Raw genomic sequence first — 21,893 nt, 5'->3', positions numbered from 1 at the left:
AAATGAAAACACAAGATGTGGATAAACTAGGAATTTCATATCTTTACTCCCCTTCACTTGTGACTTCCCCATTAACAGTGTTTGGTTGGGCAGTTCAGAAGGATGATGTGTTTTTCCGAAGGAAACTTAGGCAAGCTTCACAACGTGTTAGGAGATGGCTGGAGAGCTCAGTAGCAGTATGGTGGTTGGCAGTTGAACTGGGGTGGGACCAAAAGAGAGGAAGCACTTTGTCATTTTTGTCAGCTAGCCTAATGTAAAGCAGAAGAAGATGGAGTCACATTCTTTAATAAAAGTGTAAGTCAGAAATATTAAATATTCATTAAACAAAAATATCAAAATGTGAAGCTGTTGTTTCACGACGTCTCCTCCATCTAGGCCTGTACACTTCAGGAGGCGTTGTCCCCACCTCTCTTACTCTTCTTCAGAGAAGTCTCTTAGACTGACGCCATGTCCAAATGACACTTTTGCCATCGTCAAAGGGACTCATCATGTTCCTGTTCAATGTTCATTGAATTTGGGAAGCAGAACTCTGAAGAAACACGATCGGCGTTGTAGGATAAATACAGTAAAGTTTCCCGACAAAGTTCTCCTGTGACAACTCTTGCTCCCCTGGAAAATGAGCAGTGGCTTCATTGGTTTTGTTTCTGTCGAGAACCCAATCGACGGCATCCCACTGCCTCTCCAGTCCCCTCTTGACCTCTGTACACCCCAATTCTTCCAGCTTCCCCTCACTTTGGTGCCCCCTTTTTGAGTCTTTTCCCAGTTTCCCTATTCCACTTTTCTGTATTTCCCTCCCGTTTTTCTGTTGCTCTTTGCCTTTCTCTCTGTTGTCTCCTCCGTCTCTTACCTCACTCACCTCTCTTGTTTTGCATCACTGATTCTGTAACATTTTGTGTTTGTCTAACCCCCTCCTTTTCTTTTTGCTTCAACTTTTCTTTCTCTACCCTTCTCCAGCACTTAAGAATTACAGCCCGCCTCTCTATGTCTACTGGAGTCCTGGTGTGGCGCTGTGGGTTCATGCACCAGACTGCAAAGCCGTTTGAACGGCAAGGTCAGCAGTTCCAGCTCACCAGCTGCTCCTCGGAAACCCTATACAGGGTCGCTGTGGGTCGGAACCGACTCGAAGGCACTTCACAACAACAACAACTCTATCTCTGGTCTCTCATTGCCACTCTTTGCTTTTTCATTGTACCCTTTCTTGTTCCTTTTTGATCCAGCTCACCTCAACCTGAACTAGCTTTTCTTGTGTGCCATGTCTCAGTTCTCTTGTATTTCACCTGCAAGCTCCTTTTTCTCTTATTTTTTCCTTCAATATGTCTTCCCCATTTAATGTTTTTTCTCTCTATTATTTCCTTCCCTTTTTCTTGCTGCTCTTTTTCTCTCTCACTCGAATATCTTCTTCATATTCTATATCTTTCCATGTATGATCTCCTTCTCATTTCTTCTCCCTTTCCTACTTTATGCCTTTCTGTGTCCTTTTCTTCCTGATTCATTTATTTGAATATGCTTGTTCATTCTTCTCACTATGTTCCTTTTCTTTCTTGATAAAATTATAACATAATGAAGATGTGCAATCTTATAAAATAACCTGTAAATACCTATAAGTTGAATACCTTCATATCGACACTAGTGTAAAAGAAGTTGAATGATAATAACTATAGAAAATCCAGTAATAAGTTTTTATATAACTATTACTTCTATATATACACTTTGTTAAAGTGTAAAGTCATGAGTGGAGGCCTGGTGTGGCGTGGGCTAATGAGTCAGACTGCAAAGTCATTTCAACTGCATGGTCAATGGTTCAAGCTCACCAGCTGCTCCTTGGAAACCCTATCTATACAGGATCGCTATGGGTTGGAATCAACCCGACAGCACTTGACAACAACAACAAAGTCATGAGTAAATATGAACAACTGGATAAGAAATTACAATTATTTTATAGCCTGTATCTTAAATATCTAATGCTGCTATAACAAACATCACAAGCTTTAACAAATTTACTCATAACTGAGGCTAGACATCCAAACTCAGGGTATCATTAGGGGAAGGTTTCTCTCTCTCTCTCACCTCTGAAGAGGTCTCATTTCATGGAAATTCCCCTTACTTTGGATCAGGTTTGTTTCCCCAGTGAGAGTGGTACATCCCAATCCTATGATGTTAGCATCGCAAACCTAACTGAATCCTGCCTCATTAACACAGCATTCAGGAGGTCTCTATATAACTCATGGTTGGTTGGCTGGTTACCATGGAGCCTGTTCCGACTCAATGCGCTGGACTGTAAAGTCATTTGAATTGCAAGCTTGGCAGTCCAAGCTTACCAGCCACTCCTAGGAAACCCGATACAGGGTTGCTATGGGTCGGAGCCGACTCATTGGCATTTAACAATACAGTTTCCAAGGCTGTAGATCTTTATGGGAACAGAAAGTCTCAACTTGAAGTTAGCAGCGCAACTCGTAACCACTATGCTACCATAGCTCCTGACATCAGATGAATCAAGGGAAATTATTACATCATTATATAACAACTGCTAAGTCACAAAGCATCATGGCCTACGCGTGTTGACACATTTATAGGAAACAATTTGATGTATGACATTCTACTCTGGCCCTCCAAAATTCATGTCCTTGTCACAGGTAAAATGCATTCACCCCATCATATAGCCCAAAAGTCTTGCCAGCTCCAAGTCCAAATTAAATCTTAGGGAAAAATTCCCGTTCATCTGTGAACTTGTGAAATCTAGAATGATGGTTGAACAGACACAAGGTGGTACTTCTATTACAAATAGGAGAGGTTAGAGGGCGAAAGAATAATGGCATCAAGGAGCTCCCAAAGGCAGACTTGAAGATAGTTTTGTGTTCTCTGAGACCATCAAGGCAACAGGGGTGTGTTCTGGGTTCTGGTGGAGGGCCCTCATCCCCTTCGTGACTTGCTGGGACGGGAACTCAGCTCCGCTGGCTTTGAGCGGACCCATTCTTCCAGTCTAGCTGATTGGGAAGCCCAATCCCATTGCCCCAGCAGGTCTCCTTCTGCCCTTTGGGCATAGCAGCCTGCCCTTCAGCTCTGGGCAATAGATGCAGCCCCATACGCCTGGCACTCGTATAAGCAGCAGTCCCACGCCGGAATTAAGTTGGTGAAGCTCTGCCTTTGAAACCGCAGGGATCGTGATCCTACCCATTGAGCCGGAAGAGTTCTGCTTCCTGGTTCCTGGACCTCTTCCCTTCACCTCTTGAACCAGCCCAGTCTCTACCATACTGTGTTGTTGTTATATGCCGTTGAGTCTGTTCTGACCCACAGCATCCCTGAACAGGGTTTCCGAGGGTGTAAATCTTTATGGGAGCAGAAAGCCTCATCTTTCTCCCACGGAGCAGCTGGTAGTTTCGAACTGCTCACCTTAAGGTTCACAGCCTGATTTGTAACCACTACTATGCTACCAGTGTTATAAAGCTCTTTAACTCTGCTAAGAACTGTCCAGAGGCATCCCACTACACCGGCTGCCTCAGTCCAAAGAACTTCTCCATGAGTTAGCCAAGCTAGTTCTCCTAAGGGCCCAGAGACACTGGGTGAGTAAGCTCCCACACCATCTCTTGCTGATGTCCTGGCCTGTTTCATTGCTTCCGCTTCTTGTCATCTTCAGTGGCACTGCCCTCATCACTTCCTTCTGAGCCCTCACCAAAAGCCTTTGAGGTCCCTCATTCCACCAACTAGGCTCTCACTATTACACAAAACTCTTCCATCCTTTCTACCAAAACCACTTCCATGTTTTAGGTATCGGCTAAAGAAGCAACCAACCCCTAGGACCAAACTGTGCCTTATTTATCTATTGCTATGGTGGTTCAAACTCACTAGCTGCTCCTAGCAAACCCTATACAGGGTCGCTATGGGTCAGAATCAACTTGACGGCACTTAACAACAACAACTGTAACAAATACTACATACAATTAAAGACCTCTAACATATTCTCATGGTTTAGGAGACTAGAAGTCCAAATTCAGTTTTGTCTGTAGAGGAAGCCATTTCTCTTAGATTTGAAGGAAGTTCCTTACCTCCGTTCATCCTCTATGGGCCTGGCATTCCTTAGAGATAACCATGTGACATGGGATCACACTTCCCCTGGGTCTAGGAGGTTCTCAGCGCAGGGCTCCCAGCTCCAAATAGTGGGCTCCACTCCTGGCTCTTTATTCACGATTAGTCTCTCTGGTCACTTCTGTCTCATTTTATGTCTTATAAGATCAATTATGCAGGTCACAACTAGAGAAACCCCCATAACATTGGATCAGGGTTGTAACTCCCATAAAGCTATTGCATCTCTCCCTAACTCTACCATATTACCATGTTAACATAACCTAATCCTGTCTCAAACAAAGTGTTGTTAATTGAACAAATCTACTGCAAGACGTCTTTAAAAGATTAAAGTGCAGTAACAAAAATGAGGGAGTAGTTAATCTTACAGTCCAGGAACACAGGACCCAAGGACCATCAAGGGAGAAGAGCATGCGAGGAATGTGGGATCCTATCCAGAGAAGCCGTGACACCAGAGATGGGGACATGGAGAGAGGGAGCAGCTGAGGACTCTAAATTCATGGAATTAGAGGAACTGAGAGTTGGTGGCAAGGAGGCAGGCTTGTAGAATGTGCCCTTAGGTGGTGTAAATTACTATACATGCCTGAGTGTTTAAAAAAAAGAAAGAAAAAGCTAAAATGAATAGAGAGAAATTCTGTTAACTGATGGCACATGGAGAGGATTATAACCATTGTAATGAAACAAAGTACATGATATGTTTAATGTAAAACTGATGATCGGCCCTGTAAACTTTCACTCAATTCACAATAAAAACTTTTTAAAAAAGCAAATATATCACCTTGAGGCCTAAGCTGTGATAACCCAGGCCGGTGGTATTTTCAGTCACTTCGTCTGCATGTGCAAGTTGGTCAATTAATGAGCAAAACTGGAGACGAATTGATGCATTTGAATTATTGGCTAAGAATATTTAGGAATCCTGGTGTGGCACTGTGGGCTAATGCACCGGACTGCAAAGTCAGTTTGACCCACAAGGTCGGCAGCTCAATCTCACCAGACACTCCTTGGAAACCCTATACAGGGTTGCTATGGGTCAAAACTGACTCAACAGCACTTAACAACAACAACAAGAATATTGAAGTTAGCATGGACTACTGGAAGAACAAACACCTGTCTTGGAGAAAGTACAACCAAAATGTTTCTTAGAGACGATGATGAAACTTTGTCTCATTTACTTTCAACTTGTGACCTGGGGGAACCAGTCCCTGGAGAAGGGCATCACGCATGAGAAAGTAGAGAGTCAGCCAAAAAGACGAAGGCCTTCAATGAGATAGGCTGATGGTGGCTGCAGCAATGGACGTAAGCATAGTAATTGTGAGGTTATGTGCAGTGTTTGGTTCGGCACTTAACAACAAGGTGCATGCTGTACATTGTATAGAATATATAGCATATTTATGTTTTCATTATGTTCCAAAAGTAAATAAAAAGAAAAATAACCAGTGCCCTAAGTTTACTAAAGAAAAATAGGAATGCACAATTTTAAAAAGTGAAGTGTAAATAATGTTTAAAATTCTAAACATAAATGCTGGTTTTAAGAAAGATTAACTTAACGTCTGGGTTCATTGCTCCCTCTTGTATGTGGTCTTTGCCAATCTTTTTAATACATTTTGTACATACGTTAATACATTTCAATTTTAGGACAATATTATCGACAAATATTTAAACATTTAAGTAGAATGGATGTACTGATCATTTTATAATTCTAGACATGAAATTACCCAAGATTACTATAGATTTACTGAGGTAAGAGTGGTTCCTTACTAAGATGGCGATAAAAGATCCATTTCCCTTGTGCCGGGAAGGAGAATCAGATGGTAACACCCACGAAATCCCTGCATCCTAATATGCTGAGATGAGCTATAATCCTGGAGCAGGAGTAAAAGAGAAAACATTGTTAGACAGAAATGAATATTTGAAATTGTTCATACAGATCATATATTTGTTTAAGAATGAATGAGACTTTATCACCCTTCAGACCTGGAACTGACCTCAGCCCCAGCGCTCAATTTTCATCCTATAGATCTATAAATAAGGTGAGCAATAACCCAACAAGGTATGCATTCGTTAGGACAATCAATCATTCTAGATCAAAAGGGCAGCATTTTCCCAAGAACAAAGTTCAGAAAGCAGGAGGGTTAGAAATGGAGAGATAGAAACAGGAAACAGGGAGAAAGTGCCTATAAAACCTTCAAAAGATGAATGAATATTATGGGAATAATTATAATAACTATACAGGAGTCCTGGTGTGGCGATGTGGGTTAATGCACCAGACTGCAAAGCCGTTTGAACTGCAAGGTTGGCAGTTCAAGCTCACCAGCTGCTTCTTGGAAACCCTATACAGGGTCGCTATGGGTCGGAATCGACTCGATGGCACTTAACAACAAAAATAAGAACTACTGGGATATTCAAATATAAGGGGAAAAAGCAAAATGCCATCTAGAAGGCATGGAAATACATGTACTGAATGAATTTAAATAGCTCCATTGTGAGCCTAAGGCTGACCTTAGATTCTCTTGTCTTTAACCAGCTAAATATCACAAAATATATCTGAACTGAAAATTTGTTAAAGTTCTTGAGTTTTTCTCTTTTTCCTGAAACTTACAATTGTAACATTTCTTTTCCCATTAACATTTTTTGCCTAATTTCAAGACAGAACATATCTGCAAATAATGAACAGACCACTGACATTTTCTGTAAAGATCAATTATTGTCTGACAGAGCTCTGGTAGGGCAATGGGTAAGTAAGTGGTCCGCTGCTTACTGAAAATGTAGTGCTTGGAATCTACCAGCTGCTCCACAGCAAAAAGAGCTAGCAATCTGTTCTCATGAAGAGTACAGCTCGAGAGCCCTCTATGGACAGTGTAGTGGTTATGAATCAGGCTGCTAATCTCACGGTCAGCAGTTCAAAACTACCAGCTGTTCTACGGGGGATAAAAAAAAAAAATGACACTTTCTGCTCCCGTAAAGATTTATAGCCTTGGAAAGTCTGTGAGTTGTAACTGACTCCATGGCACATAACACCAACAACAACTCTGTCACAAAGAGTAACTATGAGTCAGAATTAACTGAAAACTAAAACAGTAAAACAATTTAGTTCATTGTGATCATTACAGTTTTGTGTCAACTTGCTAGGCCAGCATTCTCTGTGGTTTGGCAGTTGTTGTGAAGGGCCTTCCGGTCTGTTCCAACCCACAGCGACCCTGTATACGGTTTCCAAAGTGAGCTTGAACCACCGACCAACTTTGCAGCTTGGCACAGTAACACACACCGCCACACCAGGACTCCCTGGGTTGGCAGTTAAGATGTAGTTATCCCTACAACGTGCTCTAATATAATGCAGTGTACTTTATGCTGACGTCAGCTGTGAGCTGCCAGTCACCTGAAAGGATGGTTCCTTGAGCGTGTGCTTCATACAGCAGACACTCAGGCAAAGCTTGCTGGCTGGGTCTGGAGCCTGCATTTGGTTCATTCAAATTCTGGTTCTTTGCACTTGAGCCCAATGACCTGCTGTATTAACTTGCCAATCTTGGGAGTGCAAAGCAGCCAGCCTGCCAGCCTGTCTCCCAATCTTGGTTCATCTGACCTGGACTTGAAACTCTCCACCTCCGTAGCTGTCTGAGCCATTTCCATGATACAAACTCTTAACCCAACCGAAAACAGTTAACATACAGCAGATTATTAAAAAATAAAAATAAAAATTCTGTTTTAGCCTCTGCAATTCCATGGCTGTGCAGAACTTGGTCAGTCCACTGTTTCCATTTATTATACACAGAGGTTTTAGATTAAACCCTCAGTTATCATGAAAACAGTGCTTGTCATATAGCAGGTATGGCCACACATACTTCTTAGATATAAATTTATACAGGATTGGATTTTGGGGGTTGAAGGATTGGGACCGTAATCTCATGGGCCAGCTTGCTCAGTTGGCATATGATAGTTCATAAAGTTCTGTTCTACATCCTAGTTTGGTGTGTGATTTAAAAACCTGTGAGTAGTCATCTGAGATATAACTGTTATTCTATACTCATCTGAGCAGAAGAGATGGAAGAAGATTTAAGAACAAACGAGTGAACAGGACAAATAACCTAAATTAAATAATCTCATGTTCCCTGAGACCAGAAGAAATAGATGATGCCCAGCTAGCTACCGCTACCAACCTATCCTAACCATGGTGGCAATAGATGGACCCTGATACAATGGGAGAAAATGTAGAACCAAACTTCACATCCCTAAAAGAACAGAAGAGAAAAAAGCAAACAAACTTACTGGACTGGTTGAGACTGGAGAGCTCCTCATGATTTGCCTGAGACACTCTTCAAAACTTTACCTGAAACTAATCTCTGAGGTTACCTTGTAGCTAAAGGAGAAATGGGCTCAGAAAATAATATCACCATGAGTACTGTGTTCCTTTTAAAAATCAGCTACATGAGACCAAATGGTTAATAATTATTTTAAAGCAAAGATGAGAATGTAAGAGGAGAAAGAAATTTAATCAATAGGAGTAGAAGAGCCAGAACGGAAATACTGAGAATGTCCATGCATTTTAAGGAACGGAACTCATGCCACTGTGTAGTTCGTGTAGAACTTTTTGTGATAGTTACAGTTTTGTTTGACCTTGGCTGGGCCTGGATGATCAGCAATTTAGCAGTTAAGACATACTAATCTCTCATGATGAGATCTAATAAAAGCTAATTACCCCCATGATCTGATCAGCTCAGATCAGATATAATCATCCTCTGTGTTGTAACTCCTCACTTCTATGATGCAAGCTGAAGGGTTAGGTTGTATCTTGCATCAATTTCTTTTGAGATATAAAATCAGAGATAGAAGCGAGCAGAGAGAATAGGACCTACTATAGGTAAGAAAGGAAACCCAAGAGTGGAGTATCTCATTTGAATCTGAGGTCCCGGTACTATGAAACTCCTAGATTCAGGGGAAGACTGATGCCCAGACACACGGAAGTCATCTACAGATGCTGAAAAGACTGCTGGTTCCCTGGATTTGGACTTCTAGTCTCCCCAACTATGTGAGAATAAAGTTCTGTTTGTTGAAGCCATCCACATGTGATATTTCTGTTCTATCAGCACCGGAGAACTAAGACACAGCCCTAGATAACTAAGATCTTTGCATGTTTATATCTTGCATGTTTTCGTTTTATAATTTGAACCAGATCGGTGTTGTCTCTGATGTTAAATAATGCAATTCCAGAGCACACACTCTGTAGGAAGATGAAGGGGTGCTCTATAGTTAGGGAGCTGCTCTGTTAATTGACTTCTTGGCTGTTACAAAACTCTAGGCATGAAAGGACCATTGTGGTTTCTGAATCCCTTCTCCAATCTTTAATCTTTAAAATACTGCATATTTACCTAACGTAGTGGCTTCAGCTGTAGGCTCAGACATAGGAACAATTGTGGGGATGACTCAGGACTGACTAAGTAGCATTTTGTTCTGTTGTAAACAGGTTTCTCTGTGAGTCAGAGCTGACGCAACAGCACCTAAAAGTAACCACCACTTGACCCTGATATTTCAAGTCAGTGATTCTCAACACAGTTTCCAGTTCCCCTGGGTTTGCAGTCTTATTCTTCAGGGAGAAATTGTTAGAATTCCACAATCTACGACTTTGTATGTTGTTATTGTTAAGTGCTGTTCAGTCATTTCTAACTCATCGTGACCCAGAGCCTCTGTATAGGGTTTCCCAGGAGTCACTGGTGGGTTTGAACTGTGAATCTTTTGGTTAGCTGTCCAGTGCTTATACCACAGCGCCACACCAAGACTCCACAATTTTGTATAACACTGTATATTTACGATTTGTCTTCTAAATTGATCACATTAGTATAATGTTGATTTGTTTCTTTTTTGGTGATATACAGAGACGGTTTTTTAGTATCTCATGTGGTTTAACTGCCATATGCCAATTGTTAATATTTCAAAATACTTATTTTTTATAGGTAAAATTTTATAACAGGGATTCACAAGAAGATTCTGTTATTCTTATCATGTTGTTGTTAGGTGTTGTTGAGCTGCCTTCTACTTATAGCAACCCTGTATAGGGTTTCTGAGGAGCAGTTAGTGGGTTTGAACCACCAACTTATGGTTAGCAATCCAGTACTTATTCTACAATGCCACACCATAGTTACATTAAATTCTTCTTCATTCATTTTCCAGTACTATTTTTGTTTTGCCATTTTAAATTCCTGGTGATTTAGCTTATTAATTAGGTATGTTGTGATTATTATACATAGGGATGTGTTTTAATTTTTTGTATATAAACCAAACCAAAACACACTACCATCCAGTTAATTCTGATCCACGGTGACCCTGGATAGGGTTTCTGTGACTGTAAATCTTTATGGGAGCAGAAAACTTCACCTTTCTCCTGAGGAGTGGCTACTAAGTTATGTATTGATAGAATTATATTTGTTTCTCTTCAGATATGAGACGGCCTTATGGCTACAGCCAGCTGATGTGTGTTTTTGGAGTGCCCTGCTGAAAAATACCCCTTCCAGCTCTTGCTCTGGATCTTGCACGTGGCTCATCGTGTCTGAGATCAAGTTCGTGGGACTTGTGGTGTATCATCTGACTCACCAGCTCCCACAGCCCACTGTATCAACAGACTGTCACCTGACCTCCCGATGTGGGTCCCTTAGCTCCTGAGGCTACGTGGGTGAGGATACTCCTCCAGACTGATGGCTGAACTTCAGATTTGGGCTTGCTAGCCTCCACGATTCTAAGGCATCCCACAGAAGACTGGATAAAATACAAGGCGTTGCACTGAAAGAAGAACACAACTGTAAAAACCTGTAGCTTTCCTTCTAGAACTGCAAGATCAGAGAACTCATTCTCCAAATCCGAGTGCTAACGAACAGCTGTGTCTTCAGTGACCAAGGGACACGAGGCCATTTCTCCACCCCAGCTCATATTGCCCAGGATGCCTTTTAAAGACTCGAGCATTAAAAAGTGAATCAAAACGAATAAATACATAAAAAAGACCTCGTCTGCCGGATCGACACTGGGCTGCGAACCATGGAATCAGCAGTTCAAACCCACCAGCTGCTCATCAGAAACCCTGTACAGGATCACTATGACTCAGACAGAACTGACTCGATAGCACTTCACAACAGTAAGAGCTAATGTGATTTGGTCATTGAGTGCTTGAAGCTATGAAAATAATTTAACTTGCATGTAATTACCCTTTTTAATTGCGAAATCCTAGTGCCATTGGATTCGTAAACATTGGAAAACCATGGTCGAGAAAGTTCATACTTCCATCTGCCATTGTTGTTGTTAGGTGCATAGGTATTAATATATTTTTCTGTATGTTGTTGTTGTTAAGTGCCGTGGAGTCGGTTCCGACCCATAGCAACCCTAAACAGGGTTTCCGAGGCTGTAAATCTTTACGGGAGCAGAAAGCCTCATCTTTCTCCCGCCGAGCAGCTGATAGTTTTGAACTGCTGACCTTGCGGTTCACAGCCTGATTCGTAACCACTACGCTACCAGAGCTCCTTATTTTTCAGTATACAATAACTCATTTTCTAACTCTACTTAATTAGGAACCTATAAAGTGTGTTGTAAACAGTAAATGTACAACTAATAACCAAAAGTGTGTTGGGTCAAACCCACCAAGAGGTGCCCAGGAAAACTAGCCTGGCTGTCCATTTCTGAAAGGTCACAGCCTTGAAAACGTAACAGAATAATTGTACGTTACACACATAGGGTTGTTTGCCCTGAGTGGAAATCAACATGACAGCAATGTCATGTATTTATTTTTTTTCTTCCAGGCAGTCCCTCTTGATGTATGATCAAGGAATTATTACCAAAAGAGACAGAATAAGGGAGAATTCTCTCAAAAAGTGGTCTTGGGAGGACATAAGAGCCAAGACATTGAGAGTTTTGACTTCCGGGAAAACACTGCATGAATTTAGATTCAGTGTGACAATGAGAAAAATGAGAAGAGAGTGACTATGCCCCACAACAGAAATCTCACTGCTGAAAGAGATCACCCTAGCAGAAAAGCTGCAGGAAACAAATACATGACATTATTTAAAAAATAGGACTAGATTAAGCTTTTTAATCACCTCTGTCTAGTGGAGTCCTGGTGTGGCGCTGCGGGTTAACGTGCCAGACTGCAAAGCCGTTTGAACTGCAAGGTCAGCGGTTCAAGCTCACCATTCGCTCCTTGGAAACCCTATACAGGGTCGCTATAGGTCAGAACTGACTCAATGGCACTTAACAACAACAACATCTAGTTGAACTACAGAGTCCTGGTGTGGCGCTGTGGGTTAATGCACCAGGCTGCAAAGCCATTGAACTGCAAGGTCGGTGGTTCAAGTTCATCAGCTGCTCCTCGGAAACCCTATACAAGATGGCTATGGGTCTGAACTGACTCCATGTCACGTAACAACAACAGTTGAACTACAGAGATTTCATACTGAAGGGAATATGTATGAGTGGAACCAAGTTGTGAGGTCTCGCAAGAGTTTCTCATCTCTGAGTTTGTAGCAAATGTGGGGAGGTTTTCATGCATCTTTCCTTGTTTACATTGCACCAGAAAACCCACATTAAAGAAAAGAAAAATGTCTCCAATGTAATGCATGTGGGGAGGCATTTAGCCAACAGTGAAACCTCACTAGCCATCAGAGAATTCACTCTGTGCTGCAATTTAAAAATACCATGAGTGTGGGGAACTTTACTCAACATCAAAGAATACGTACTCCAGAGAGAAACCATATAAATGTAACATATGTGGCAAAGTTTGTAGTAAACATTCCAACTTTGCAAATCATAAACCTCATATTGGAAGGAAAACTTACAAATGTACTGAATGTGGAAAAGATTTTGCACAGTGATCTCCCCTAACTAACTCAACAGAATAGGATCTATACTGGAGAGAAAAGTTACTAATGTACTGAGTGTGGGAAGACATTTAGAAGTAGTTCAGAGCTTTCTGATTCATTCTTATCAGAGGCCTTACTAACGTAATGAAGGTGGAAAGCCTTTAACACCTTCTGAAACTTTACCATACATCAGAGAATCAATATGGGAGAGAAATATAGGCAAGATCGATAGACAGGATTCAATTTTTTGCAAGTCATCAGATAATTTATATGGGAGAGAAACCTTATAAATGTGAAAAAATGTGGCAAAGCCTTTAACCAGCCCTCAAACCTTGTCATGCATCTGAAAATTAATACTGGAGAGAAACCTTACAAATGTAATGATCTTGGCAAATGTTTTACTCAATATACTTACCTTCCTATACATAAACAAACTCATACTGAAAAGAAACATTGTAAAGCTGAGGTATGTGTCAATGCTTTCTCCCAGACCTCAAGCCTTGAGGATCTTCAGAAAATTCTTAATGGGAGAGAAACCTTACAAATATAATAATGAATGTGGCAAATCTTTTAATGTGTGTTAAGTCATCAGAGAAATGATATAAAAGCAGTGTATTTGGTAAAGCCTTTAACCAGGGCAATCTGCTCCCATATGCATCTTTGAGGGAAACCACACAAGGTCAGCAGTTCGAAAGTACCAGCTGTTCCGCGGAAGAAAGATGAGGCTTTCTGCTCCCTAAGGATTTGCAGCCTTGGAAACCCTGTGCAGGGTCCTCACTATGAGTCGGAACCGACTCCACGATACTTAACAACAATAACACACAAATGTAGTATGCATGTTGTTGTTGTTAAGTGCCATCGAGTCGATTCTGACTCATAATGACCCTGTGTTTTGTTTTTTGTTTTTTTATAGCAAGATTCCATTATCTTTTTTTTTTTTTAATTAAATGTTTTTATTTTGCATTGAGTGAAAGTTTACAGGGCACATCATCAGCTTCACATTCAACCATTCATATAGCTTGTTTCATTACATTGGTTATTATCCCCACCATATATCATCAGTTTACAGTGTTTCTCTCTATCCTCTTTAGCTTTTTTTTTTTTTTTTGGATAGGGGGGGGACTTGCCTTTTTGGAATTTACAGTCTTGGCTTTTAGGGGAGGTTTTTACATTTGTCTGTGGATATCCAGGGCTCATGTATGAGATTACTAACAAGCATTACTGAATAATCAGATGAGGGACAGTTTGCTATGTCTACTAGGTGGCTAGAATCTGATCCTCAGAGCCTATGGTTTGGACGGTCAACAACGCTTGGGCCCTCAGGGGCTTGGCCTCCTGACTGGGTCTGCACTGTCTGCATCTGAATCCTCCTTATTTATTGATTGTTTAAGGGACGCTGCCTGTCTTAGGTGGTCAGTGCGAATTCCTCAGTCTTACCAGTCATTGAGACTCATTGCAGCATGGCCATGGCTCTGTCTTAAGTAGCCGAGGTTCCACGTGATCCTTACCCGTCTCTGGCCACACGTCCAGCATAAACAGCCGCCATCCGAGGAAGGCAGGGAGGGAGGAGATCAGCTGGGGACCCCATGCGCCCGACGTTGCCGGCCCACCACCTGCTCTAAGGTGACCAAGCAGGATCACTATGCTGAGGTTCAATCAAGTTCTTAGGGGATCTTACTCTCTAGCAGGGGTAGCAAATTAGTAGCCACTCAGTGTTCACTTTGAGAATTACTTATATCATAAATTTGAGCATGTAGCTGATGAAGATTCCATTATCTTTTAATTCAATTTTTTAAAAATAAACTTTCTGAAGTCCCTCTATTTGTTTTACCCTGTATTAAGTGTTAAAAGTTGGGAAAGCTACTTAACTCTTTTTTTTATTTTAATGTTTTATTATGAATTATGTGATAGTTTACATGGGAGAACATTAGTTTTACATTCATCCTATCCTATATCGTTTCATTGCCATGGTTACAATCCCCTCCATGCATCATCAACCATCCAGAGGGTATACACTACAAGCCTGCTCCCCCCCCCCGGCCCCCCCTCTCGGTCATCAGCATACAGTCCCTCTCCCTCTCTGTGTCTAAAGTCCCTAGCTGCTCTATCTCTCCACGTCATCATCTCTGCCTCCATCTCAGGCATCACTGCTTCTCTGGGTAGGGTGCCGCTCTTCGCTCTTCTCCATTAATGGTCCCAGGGACGACCCTGTGTTTTAATCACCTCTAAAGAAGCTCTAGTAGCATAGTGGTTATGAATCAGGCTGTGACCTGCAAGGTCAGCAGTTCAAAACTACCAGCTGTTCCGCAGGAGAAAGATGAGGCTATCTGCGCCTGTAAAGATTTACAGCCTTGGAAACCCTGTACAGGGTCACTATGAGTCGGAACCGACTCCACGGCACATAACCAACCAACCCACCACGCTGAACTAGAGGTTTCCAAGGAGCAGCTGGTAGATTTGAACAGCCAAATGCTGTGGTTCACAGCCCAAGGCTTTTATCCAAAATTCAAATGTTGTACATCAATCAGAATTTATATTGGATAGAGACCTTTCAAATGCAATGAAGGTTGTTGTTGTTGTTGTTATGTGCCGTAGAGTCAGGCTCCGACCCATAGCGTCCCTGTATAGGGTTTCCGAGGAACAGGTGCTGAACTTGAAATGCCAACGCCGGCCTTTCGGTTCCAGCGGACTTTGCAGCCCAGAGTATTAACCAACAGTGCCACATGTGGTAAGCTATTATCAAAGTTTCCATCATTGGAATCTTAATGAGGCTTTCTGCTCCGGTAAAGATTTACAGCCTCGGAAACACTATGGTTTCTCTAGAGGGAAACCATACAAGTGTGTTGAATGTGGCAAGGGCTTTAAGCAAATGGAGAGATATCAGCATTCACCAAAGCAAATATACTGAAGAGGGAATTTTACAATTGTAATGAGCATGGTAAATCATTTAACCGGTTTTCAAAACATGTACACTACGCAGAAGTATGTTCCTATTTCTCAAAGATTAAACAACCTCGGATGTTAGATTTTGCAGAGTAAAAGTCAATTCATTAAAATTCTTTTAATGATGGGTGTCGATGGTGAAATGGCATCAGTGACAAGTCCACTACCTTCATTTGATGGAATAGGTTTATTTATTATTTTTGAGGATTCTTGAACTGGCTGTAATGCTAAGGATTTTCAGGCTGAATTTTGAAATCTGTTGCAGACGTTCCATGTGAGATTATGATAATCTCCAGGAAAGGGTTCGGGAAAATGCAGAGCCTACTTCATCGTTGTTGTTGTTAAATGCTGTTGGAGTTGATCCCGACCCATAGCGACCCTGTATAGCGTTTCTGAGGAGCAGCTGGTCCCCACAGCGCCACCCCGGGACTACTTCATTAGGTGGGGTTTATTTATATCCAGGTCCTTGAGAGAACAAAGCCACCACCTTTCTTAGCACCTCACCCAGATGTGGGCAGAAAAAGAGAGGGACAAGGGAGGCTTGCAAGCTGTTAGTACGCTAATGTTTACAAATATGAAATTAGACTTTAATTCAGTATTGAATGTTGATTCTTGAATCTTCTATCTTTTTGGGAAACACCACAATATTGCTAACCTCAACCTTTCAAAGCCACCAGCTGTTCTTTGGAAACCCTATACAGGGTTGCTGTGAATTGGAGTCAACTCGATGGCCCTTAACAACAACTTATAACTTCATATGGGCCGTTACATTGTTGTTGTTTAGTACCATGGAGTCGGTTCCGACTCACAGTGAGCCTGCACAGGGTTTCCCAGGCTGTAAATCTTTACGGGAGCTTTCTCTTTCTCCCGCGATAGTAATTTCGAACTGCTGACCGATTAGCAGCCCGATTCGTAACCGCAATGCTACCAGAGCTCCTTGGCCCTTACATAATGTACACATAAGGTTCATTGTGAGTGATGATTGCTGAACCAGATTGTGAAGTACTGTGTACAGCATTTGAAACGTGTTTCCAAGAGTTTCTTGAGAATTAATGTGTCAAAATGTTTGTCAATGTTGTTAATAAGTGCTGTTGAGTCGGTTCCCACGCATGACGACCCTGTATAGGGTTTCAGAGGAGCAACTGGTGGGTTTGAACTGCTGAAGTTGTAATTCACAGTCCAGCATTTATCCCACAGCGCCACATCAGGATTACTACCAGATAATAAATACGATTAAGTGCTTTTACTACAAGAGCAATTTTTTAAAGGCTAAAAAATGTCACTTTGTGATATGGTAATAAGCCAGCCTTACATTGCTTGGTTTTCAACTTTTGCAAAGTTCTTTTTTATATGTTTTAGCAAAATGTCCTTGATTTATTTTCCACATCATTTAAACCAATGTATTCGGTGATAAATTTGGAGGATTAGAGCAAAGAGTTTTTTTAAGACACTTTTATGACAAAAAAAAAAGTACATACAGCAATGGCAATTAAACATGGAAAAAGCACAGAGAGTGTGTGCACGTGAGTAATGTGAGCCCCGGAGTCCTGGTGTGGCTCTGTGGGTTAATGCGCCAGACTGCAAAGCCGTTTGAACTGCAAGGTTGGCGGTTCAAGCTCACCAGCTGCTCCTCAGAAACCCTACACAGGGTCGCTATGGGTCAGAACCGACTCGACGGCACTTCCTAACAACATTGGGAGCCCCAGCGCCTTGGGCTCAATGCTGGCTGCAGATTAAAACCACATTTTCACTGGATGCGACGTGTATCACGTGAGCCTTTAGACTTTCATATTATTTATGGGAACAACTGTATCCCACTAAGTCCGAGCTTGAGTTGATGCCAAATCTCTTCAGTGTCATTTTGGAAAACTTAGTCAACGTAACTCAAATGAGGGCAAGGAGAGCGGACAACCTTGCTTCATCCGAGTCCTAAGGGGAAAGCATGAAGTCTTTACCAGTACGTGTGTTTCTGTTGGTTTTATTTCAGATTCTCTGTATCACTATTCCTACACTGACAGGTTTTACTGTTTTGTTTTTAATGAATGGATCTTGGGGTTTTTATTTTATTTTTTCTTTTGTCCTTTGCGATCATAATCTGGTTTTGTTTCTTTTGATTTCTCCTTGAATTGGGCTACAAACCGCAAGGTCAACAGTTCGAAACTACCTGCTGTTCTGCGGGAGAAAGATGAGGCTTTCTGCTCCCATAAAGATTTACAGCCTTGGAAACCTTATACAGGGCCGCTACGAGTCGGACCCGACTCCATGGCCCATAACCACCACCACCACCAATTTCATTATGAATATTGTTCATTTGTTTTCCCATAAATTGAAACCAGTTTTACATTTCCAGGATAAACTCCACTTGGGTATGATGTATTACCTAACTTATACATTCCTGGATTTCATCTGCTTCTATTTTTTTTTTTTTTAAATGTTTTATTATGAATTATGTGATAGTTTACATGGGAGAACATTAGCTTTACATTCATCCTATTGTGTATCATTTCATTGCCATGGTTACAATCCCCTCCATGCATCATCAACCAACCAAAGGGTATACACTACAAGCCACCCCCGCTTCCCCCCGGTCCTCAGCACACAGCCCCTCTCCTTATGATATGTTTTAGTGGGAAATGTTTGGTATTCCTTCTATGATAGGGTTTTGCCTTACTCCAGTTCTGGCTCTCAGTTTTTAATGTAGCTCATAATATTTTCATTCTTTACATCTGACAACAGTGGCCCCCACAACGTAATCTTTTACCTTAGATTGTCTGAAACATTAACTTAAAATAATCAAAGGGGGTAAATGCAAGACAGAATTTCAAATTCACATGGACTCCAATTTTTCTAGAGCATGGAAACTGGATGAACTTCTGAAACGGTCGCTCTGAGATCATTTTTGAATCTTACACCAAAAATATCCCCTGAAGTCACCATAAAGCTGAACAATATGAGTTGTTGTTGTTAAGTGCCACAGAGTCAGTTACGACCCATAGCAATCCTGTATAGAGTTTCCAAGTTGAGCTTGAACCACCCACCTTGAGGTTCAAACCACCCTGGTGGTCAAGTGCTTATCCTGCAGTGCCATACCAGGACTCCAAACGATATTAGTAGCTTAACTATTTTTTAAAATGATGAAATTATTTAAATGATAATTAATAAAAATTATAATGCCTTGAGCATTAGGCTCTTTTAAGAACCATCTATGTGGGATGAAATTGACAATAGCAACTTACAATATTAGATAGCAACCTTAGGGGTCTTGAGTTTACATTAGGAGAGAAACAAGTCAGAAAATGAGGGTGAGAATGGTTATACAATTTAAAGTATGCCACTGAGTTGTACAAATAGAAACTGTTAGATTTGTATATGTCTGACTGTGTATGTTGGTGCTATTGTTGTTGTTAGGTGCCATTATGTCCGTCCCAACTCACAGTGATCCTATGCACAACAGAATGAAACAATGATATCCTTCCTCAGGGACTGGTCCCTCCTGCTATCATGTCTGAAGTATGAGAGATGAAGTCTGGCCATTCTGGCTTCCAAGAAACACTCTGGCTGTATTTCTTCCAACACAAATTGGTTTGTTCTTTTGGCGGTCCATAGTAGTTTTAATATTCTCCTCCACCACCATAATTCAAATGCATCAGTTTTTCTACAGTCTTCCTTATTCACTGTCTAGCTTTCACATGCATTATGAGGTTACTGAAAATACCATGACTAGGTCAGGAGCACCTTAGTTTTCAAACTGACATCTTTACTCTTCAACACTTTAAAGAGGTCTTGTGCAGCAGATATGCCTAATTAGTTGTTGTTAAGTTCCATCAGGTCTGTTCTGAACCATAGTAAACCTGTATAGGGTTTCTGAGGAGCAGCTGGTGAGCTTGAACCTCTGACCTTGCAGTTCAAACGGACTTTGCAGTCCTGCACATTAACCCACAGCGCCACACCAGGACTCCTAAATGCTGCTTGATTTCTTGACTGCTGCTTCCATGAGTGTTGATGGTTGATCCGAGCAAAATGAAGTCTTTGACAACTTCAGTCTTTTCTCTATTTATATGAATGTTGTTTATTGGTCCAGTGGTAAGGATTTTTGTTTTCTTTATATTGAGGTGCAACCTGTATGAAGATCATGGTCTTTGCTCTTCATCAGTAAGCATTTTAAGCCCTTTTCGCTTTCAGCAAGCAAGGTTGTATCATCTGCATATTGCAGGTTGTTAATGAGTCTTCCTCCAATACTGATGCCACAGTTTTATTCATATAACCCAGTTTCTCTGATTATTTTCTCAGCATAGATAAACCTTGGCGCACACTTTCCTAATTTTAAACCATTTGGTGTTCCCTTGCTATGTTTGAACAACTGCCTCTTGGTCTTTGTACAAGTTCCTCATGGACACAATTAAGTATTCCGGTATGCTTATTGCTATGTATATTATCAGCAATAAAAAAATAGATTGTTGTTGTTAAGTGCTGTGGAGTTGATGCGGACTCACAATGACCCTGTATAGGGTTTCTGAGGAGTGGCTGGTGAGTTCAAACTGCTGACGGAGAGATTCAAACTCACCTTTCTGTCCAGTGGATTATCCCGCAGTGCCACAAATATATTAAGCAATGCAGCAAAGCCCAGAAGTTATAAACATTCAATGTAGTATTTTTTCCCCAAGTTAACAAAGAAAACTGGAAACCACTTAAATGTCTTCCAATAAAAGTATTTTTATTTTATGGGCATACATGTAATGGAATATTACATCCAAAAAACAAAGCTCACTGTTGAGTAGATGCCGGACTCATAGTGCCTCTGTATAGGGTTTCTCAGCCTATAAATCTTTTTGAGAGAACAAAGAAGCAGCTTTCTCCTGCGGAATGGCTGTTTGGTTTGAGCTGCCCACATTAACGGTTAACAGTCCAGTGATTATTCGACAGGGCCGCCAGGGCTCTTTGAAATATTACGTAGTCGTTCAAATGTGTTTTTCTAGAATTTTCGATGGTGAGAAAAACTGCTTAGGACGTGTTTTTATATCAATCACCTGGTGGCCTTCAGCTATGTCTCATTTCTATTCAGGACTGCAAGGGGGGGTGTTTAAAAAAAAGAGAACAATATGTACGTTGCAGTTACTTATGTAATATTCCATTAAGAGATCAAGGAATTCAATGATACTTGAATATCCATGTGTTTCTCGTTCTTGTTTTACTTGCTCCAGTCCTTGGTAAAATGAAGGGTCAGCGAAAATGAGAAAGACACCCTGCCCCTCCTCCAACAAGATGGATTGATGCGGTGGCAGCAGAAATTCGCTGAAACCTAACAATTATGAGGTTGGAGCAGACCACACAGTGTTTTGTTCTGTTATGCACAGGGTCGCTATGAGTCGGAACCGACTGGAGGGCACCTAACACCAACAATCAATTGCTGAGAGAGCAGTATGAAAGTCTCTTGCTTTCTGGAAAACAAAGCATAGTCAGCGGGCAGCCCTGTCTCACTGGACACAGGCGTAATTCAAACGGTTCCAGTCGCAGACACACCGAGGCCTTTGGGGAGGGGAGGGGAGGAGGGCGCTCAGGCCCCGCCCCGATCCCGCCCACGCAAGGCCCCGCCTGCCGTCTCCAAGCCCCGCGCGCCTGCGCACTTTCCTACAAACCCGGCAGTGAATTGCGTGGAGGGAAGGTCACACAGCGGTGAGTGAGTTTCCGACTTTTCGGTTTAAATCTGCTTTTTACCGTCCCCGTTTTCCACACGCTCTCCTTTCCCTCCCTCGAAGATCCCCGCGCGGCCCTAAGACGTTCCGACCCTGCTCGCTTCGCCGGCGGCCGGGCTTCGCGTCCATTTCTGTGTAGAAAATGGCGCTGAGGCGAGTCCCCGCCCCGGCCTTTCTGTCCGCGGGCCGCCGAGACGCCGCCTGCCGCGTCGTTTTCCTGCTGGAAAGCCTTCCCTGCCCCCGCCCGCCCAGCGCCGAGTCACGTCCGCCCCCGGGAGTCCCAGTGTGCCCCGGAGACCCTTCCCCACCGTCCTCGACCACCGCCCCCCGAAACCCCACCTTCCCG

The 21,893-nt window shown here is 42.0% G+C and overlaps 2 protein-coding genes across 2 annotated transcripts in view; both read left to right on the top strand.

Annotated features, from left to right (window-relative positions):
* The window catches only part of LOC102831504 (zinc finger protein 880-like), a 33,054-nt gene extending 11,368 nt beyond the window's left edge, over positions 1-21,686 (top strand). Inside the window, 1 exon segment of the mRNA XM_006868326.1 lies at positions 21,611-21,686. Coding sequence (XP_006868388.1) covers positions 21,611-21,686 — 76 coding nt within the window.
* Positions 21,687-21,689: 3 nt separating this feature from the next.
* LOC102831121 (zinc finger protein 160-like) overlaps positions 21,690-21,893 on the top strand; it is a 21,366-nt gene continuing 21,162 nt past the window's right edge. Inside the window, exon 1 of the mRNA XM_006868325.1 lies at positions 21,690-21,830. Within this exon, the coding sequence (XP_006868387.1) occupies positions 21,690-21,830 (141 nt within the window). The remainder of the gene's footprint in view (positions 21,831-21,893) is intronic.

This window comes from Chrysochloris asiatica, unplaced genomic scaffold (assembly GCF_000296735.1).
Source record: "Chrysochloris asiatica unplaced genomic scaffold, ChrAsi1.0 scaffold00116, whole genome shotgun sequence".
Classification (NCBI taxonomy): Eukaryota; Metazoa; Chordata; class Mammalia; order Afrosoricida; family Chrysochloridae; genus Chrysochloris; species Chrysochloris asiatica.
The sequence above is the reverse complement of the archived record's forward strand: the minus strand, read 5'-3'. Positions and strand labels throughout refer to the sequence as shown.